The sequence below is a fragment of the Chelmon rostratus genome, chromosome 24 (genome assembly GCF_017976325.1).
Source record: "Chelmon rostratus isolate fCheRos1 chromosome 24, fCheRos1.pri, whole genome shotgun sequence".
NCBI lineage: Eukaryota > Metazoa > Chordata > Actinopteri > Chaetodontiformes > Chaetodontidae > Chelmon > Chelmon rostratus.
Window position 1 is genome coordinate 8,754,004 of NC_055681.1, and position 6,019 is coordinate 8,760,022.

The 6,019-nt window shown below is 42.8% G+C and overlaps 1 protein-coding gene across 1 annotated transcript; it reads left to right on the forward strand.

Moving 5' to 3' along the window:
- Positions 1 to 3,765: 3,765 nt before the first annotated feature.
- sox1b (SRY-box transcription factor 1b) lies at positions 3,766 to 5,446 on the forward strand. The gene is made up of 2 exons (XM_041965950.1): positions 3,766 to 4,942; positions 5,133 to 5,446. The coding sequence occupies exons 1-2, from the start codon at positions 3,911 to 3,913 to the stop codon at positions 5,133 to 5,135; spliced, it is 1,035 nt and encodes a 344-aa protein (XP_041821884.1). The 5' UTR covers positions 3,766 to 3,910; the 3' UTR covers positions 5,136 to 5,446.
- The last annotated feature ends 573 nt before the right edge of the window (positions 5,447 to 6,019 follow it).

A 6,019-nucleotide genomic window follows, 5' to 3' on the forward strand; every position in this document is an offset into this window, starting at 1 on the left:
AGCTGAAATCAAACTGCATGTTTTTTTCCTGCTGCAGTATCGGCTACATACGCTCTCTGGAAATCATCTCCATTTTCTACTTCTATCAAATCACCTCATTTTAAAATACATTTAGTTAGAGCAGTCACAACACTGTTCTATCATAGGCGGACATCAACAACCACAAGCTAGGTTTACATCCAAATGTCTCGCAAATTTGAACTGAATTTCAAGAAAATAAAATTGTAAATGATTTGTTTCCATCCTACACAACAATTCAACAGTGTCCTTAGCTCTTCAACTAGTACTTCCTGTATTCTACATTATGGCTGAATCATCTGCCTGTAATAACAATGTACTAGTGCAAGCTACCGTCATGTCAATTATATGGAGCGAAAAAGAGCAGAGGCTGATCGAGATAAGGTCAGGTGTGATTACGCCATTGCAGAAGAAGAGGGCACGACAACATGACAGAAATGAAAGGAGCGCCAGTCAAACCTCGAACGGTGAAAAACAATGTAGAAATCACGCTGGACATGCGGCACTTGTGTTTGTTTCGTGTACGAACGTCATAGTCAGCTCATAACTCCGCACACCTCTGATGCTTTAGTCTGCTGCTATTTGTCTCGTCACTGGATGTTTCGGTCACATGCTTCACATACTTCATGATTGATTCGCTAATTGATTTGTCTTTTGATCTTTTTTCTTTCCTGTTAATACTTTTTTTTTTAAACACGCTACTTTAAAATGCAAAAAGCAAATTTTCAATTCAGTTCAAATTCAATTCAGTACAGAATAGAGTTCCTTCCATCTCCAGTTTTTTAAGGTTTAAATGTCTGAACTTGATACTATTAAAATCAGAGTACTTCCTATGTGTTTTAGTATTTGTCTGTGTTATTTCCTTAATCATTTCATAATTGCACTTTTGATATACATGTAAACAAGCTTTAATTATGCCATCCTCATCCTGAAACACTTGGTCAAGACTGTCCAAACAAAACTGCAACTATAATTGTATGTATGATAATGTTTCTAGTAAACTGTCAGGTGAGGTAAATTCAGAAACAGGTACACTAGGTTCAACTCATTTGGAGCCATTTGAAAGGACCAAGAAACAAAAGACAAAGAGAAATGATCTGACAGAGCTGATGATGGTGTAACCGACAGGATGGGAGTGGTGTAACTCTTTCATCCAACACACAGGCGTCAAATCTCAAAGGTCAACACCTTCTAGACACCACTGTAAACGAAACCATCCAAATGTCAATGATGAACTTGATTCTCCTTATTGGCTGTCAGCTGATTCCTCTATAAATCACCTCAAGACCAAACAAAAAAGTTAATTCAATAACCCTTAGAGTGTGACAAAGTCCCTGTGTGGTTTGCCATGAAATCAAAAGATGAATAGAACAACATCAGAAAATAAAGCAAAGTGTGGTCACTGACAGGATATCATTATTTGGTCGATGTGAAATATTTCTGTCAATTCACTGATTTGATTTCCGCCTCAAAGACCGACTCTGCTGCATTTTCTTTATGTCGTATAGTCTGCGTTTCAGAGATAAAACGTTCTCGTCTCTGTGTCCATGTGTTTCAACGCCGGATACAAAAAGGCAGCGAGAGAAGAGAATGTCACAGTGTGCGCAAAACAGATCATACAAGCCACTTAGCAGCACTATAGCCAACTGGTACAAGGGGAGCGAGAGGAAAATCCAGCCATGCCAGCACGCCAATGTAGTTTACCAGCTCGCTGAGAGGCGGGCAGCACCTGACAGATGCCACTTGGGAGCATAATCCCAGAGGGCTGAAAAGATCCTCCACATGACGGGAAGCCAGTGAAGCAGGAGGAGACTGGAATACCAAACAACGACTGCAATGTGAATTCAAACCGCAGCGTTAAATGAAATATTAATCTGTCGTAACCAGTATTTCCTTTTTCACTGTGCTCAGAAGCCTCACAGTGCCAAAATAGAGCAAAATGCAAGGGAATTTACACGTTTCTAGAAGGCATCTATACACTGAAAATGCAAACTATACAGGGCTGCAACTATGAGTTTATTAGTCAGTCGACTACAAAAAAAAACATCTGCTCCGATGATCCATTACTCGTTTGAATAATTTCTAGAGCAGAAATGCTAAACATTCTCTGGTTTCATACACTCACAGTGTGAGATTTCCTTTGCTTCCTTGTTTTGTATGAAGGTAAACAGAATATCCTCAAAACAAGTGATTTAAATATTTAAATATGTCCCCTTCAGCTCTGGGAAATTGTCATTTGTCAATTTTTCAATTATTCTATCACAGTTTTGTAACAAAACAAGAATGAAAATAATCATTAGTTTTGGCCACAGTAAAGTACGGTTTGTGTACTATCATTATTTTTATTATTATTGGCAGTTATGGTGGAAATGGTAGTAGTAGTAGCAATGCATTTAAAGAATTGAATAACATTAAACTAGAGCAGATACTGTTTGTTTTAACACAGCAGTCTCTTAGATCATGACAGACTCAATACAATTATATGTCTTTAAGGAATATTGCTTGGCAGAACACTCCTTTATTCTTATTATGAAAACAGGAGCATCTAAGCAATCCCGGGCCTATTGCTACAGGCCCGCAGCTGGTTTATGGCGGCCGCATCACAGTTCATTAGTTTATTAAAATGTTAGAAATATCATACGTTTTTAATGCTCGCATCTATTATAGGATTACAGTAGTTTCTGTATGGGGGTTAAATCTCTCCCTCTTTCTCTCGTGCTCGCCACACAGCTTTGGTGAAACAAACAAAAGGGGCGCTTTGAATGGCACGTGCTCCGGGCGTCAGTCACCTGTTTCCTAGCAACTGGCACAACAGAAAAGCACCTGTGGCTCTGAATAGGAGGCTGTGTAGCCCTTAGTTTGACAAAAACCAGAGAGAAATTTAAAGATATTGGATTATTATTATTATTGTTGTTATTATTATTATTATCATTACTATTTAGTCATAATGTCTAAGACAGTAATCTACCCCTAATAATTACATCTTAAAATATTACAGCCTATATGGTTTGTAATTTGGTATGACATGATTACTTCATAGCCCATGCTAATAAATTTAATAGGCTACAAAATTATCAATTAGATAATAAAACAAACTATTGTGAATATATAACAACCTATTTAAAATGTTGTTTGCCCTGTTTGGTACTTTTTCCACGTATTGTTGTGATGATGATGACAGACTAATTAAGGCTTTGATGAAACATGCGGATATTGTAAATGGCCGCCATGTTTATTTTGATTTTTACCAAAGTATCCTTGTTTTAACACTGCCTACTAGCAGCAAATTTCGTTATCATTAAAGTTTTATTTGCTGCAAATATGTTCTATATAACAGAAAACAAATCAAAGTGATGTTAAAATATTAGGGCGCACAGACCGCACTGTAGCCTGTCTGAAGCAGAATTGTGGAAATTAAACTGATTACATGTTGTGCGGTTTTAGCATCACTCACAAAACAGATGACAGAGGGAGTAATTTTTAGGTCTCGCGCTCCGACGTCACCAGAACCTCGAGCCCCTGCATGCAAATCACGTCTGTGCTCGAGCCTCTCCATTGGCCGTCTCTCGCTCATTTAGCTGCTGTCAAAGCGCGCGGCCCAGGCACGCTCCGGTAACTTTTCCCAGTCCAGCTTCCACCAAAGTAAGCTCAAACAAGCGCTTTCTATTCTTCTCGCTCGCGGATGACAGGAAAAGGGCGAAAAGGGGAAGTGCGGAGCAAGTTTACCTCTGAGTGGATTTCACCGTGAGACTGCAGCACCTTTTCATCTCTCTCTCTCTCTGTTTCTTTCACTCTTCATCTCTCTCTTGCTCGGAGGTTTAGCTGCGCGCGGGCCAGCCTGAATGTTTCCGTGTGTTTGACTGAGAAGTGTTGTCCTACCAAGACGAGGTGAATGTACAGCATCATGATGGAAACGGACTTGCATTCCCCTGTGGTGCCCCAGACCAACCCATCCATCCCGGGGGGACACGCTGGAGGAGGAGGCGGGGGTGCCGGCGGCAAAGTCCCCCAGGACAGAATCAAAAGACCCATGAACGCCTTCATGGTCTGGTCCCGGGGCCAGCGGAGGAAAATGGCACAGGAGAATCCCAAGATGCACAACTCGGAAATCAGCAAACGGCTGGGGGCCGAGTGGAAGGTGATGACCGAGGCGGAGAAGAGACCGTTCATCGACGAGGCGAAGCGGCTCCGGGCCATGCACATGAAGGAACACCCGGACTACAAGTACCGGCCGCGGAGGAAGACCAAGACGCTGCTGAAGAAGGACAAATACTCGCTGGCCAGTGGGCTCCTCGGCCCCTCTGCAGGTGTGGGGATGGGCGGCGGGCAGCGGCTGGAGAGTCCTGGAGGGGCCCACGGAGGGGTAAATACGGGCTACGCCACGCACGTGAACGGCTGGGCGAACGGCACGTACTCGGGCCAGGTGGCGGCGGCGGCGGCGGCGGCGCATGCCATGATGCAGGAGGCGCAGCTGGCGTACACGCAACACCCGGGCACCGGAGCTCACCCGCACCACCCGCACCCGCACCATCACCCGCACCACCACCCGCACAACCCGCAGCCCGTGCACAGGTACGACATGAGTGCCTTATCTTACAGCCCCATCTCAAACTCTCAGAGCTACATGAGCGCGTCTCCACCGGGCTACGGCGGGATCACCGGCTACACTCACCAGCACCAAAGCTCCGGTGTCTCCCCGGTGTCCGGGGCGATCGGAGGGACTTTGGGTTCCCTTGTGAAATCTGAGCCTAGCGTGAGCCCCCCGGTTTCCACCGGGCGCGCGCCGCCGCCGTGCCCCACGGGGGACCTGCGGGACATGATCAGCATGTATCTGCCGACCGGAGAGGTGGCCGGAGACTCCAGCGTTCATAGCAGACTGCATGTGCTCCACCCGCAGCACTACCAGAGCAGCGGCTCCACTCCGGTAAACGGGACGGTTCCTCTGACTCATATTTAAATCTTAAATGTACTATAAGCACTACAAACCACAACCAAATATTTAAAAACTTAGATGTGGGCGCAGGCTGCTGAATTGTAAATTATAGGCGGTTATAGCCATAAAAATGCAATCACTTTGAACAAACTTTTTTATTGTTATTTTTATTTTCTTTCAGTGATGGATTTCTGTCTGTCCGAGCTAAAGGAAAGCGCATCCGATTTACTTTTGCTCTCTGGAACAGAGCATGCCAAGTTTTGACACGATTTAAATTATAATCCGTGAAGGCTGGTGCATTTTGAGGGTTATTTTTTTCCGACTTTTCTGTGGAATTAAAAGGCACCAGCGGTGTGTTTGAGGGATCCTGAAAGCCTGTTTAAAGAGGGAACCGTATAATAAATGGAGGGCGGTGTGGAAGATGTGTTTTAAAAAAAAGTTTCTAGGCTGCAATTTAAATTGATTTCCAGTTTTAATGCTTGTAAACATGTGAGTCAGTCGGTGTAATTTGAATTTTGTTTTTGTTGTTGTAAAATCTTGTAAATTGTGAATAAATAGGCCTACTGAAAACGCTTTTATGCAATTGTACATAATTTACAAAATACCGAGCCCCATTTTCGGGTTGAAGACGAGACGATTTTGCGCTGAGTTTAACACCTTTTTTCAACAATTTCTTCCATCCTGGAAAAAAAGAGTTGGTAGGGGATTTAAGCAGGCATGTAAACCAATATTTGACGTGTCTTTGCATTTATTCCACTTCTGAAATAGATTTAAAAGTGTTGACAAGGTTATTGCATCGTTACATTGAAGAGGGTTTTAATGAAGTGTCGGCAAACAGCAGGACTCTGGTCAAAAAGCAAATAATAATAATAATAATATCAATAATAATAATGACAACAGCACAGTGGCAATATTATGTTATTTATCAGTTGGGCTCTTGATTGATCATTTCTTATAGAATTAAGAATAATGGGAACAAGATCAGGTTTTGTTTTTCATTCTGATCCATCTTTCTTTCTGAAATACAGGAAAAATTAGCGAAACCGTCTAATTAGCCAAGCTGACATA

Excerpts from the sequence above, each read along its gene's own strand:
- sox1b (XM_041965950.1), top strand. The coding sequence starts at position 3,911 with ATGTACAGCATCATGATGGAAACGGACTTGCATTCCCCTGTGGTGCCC.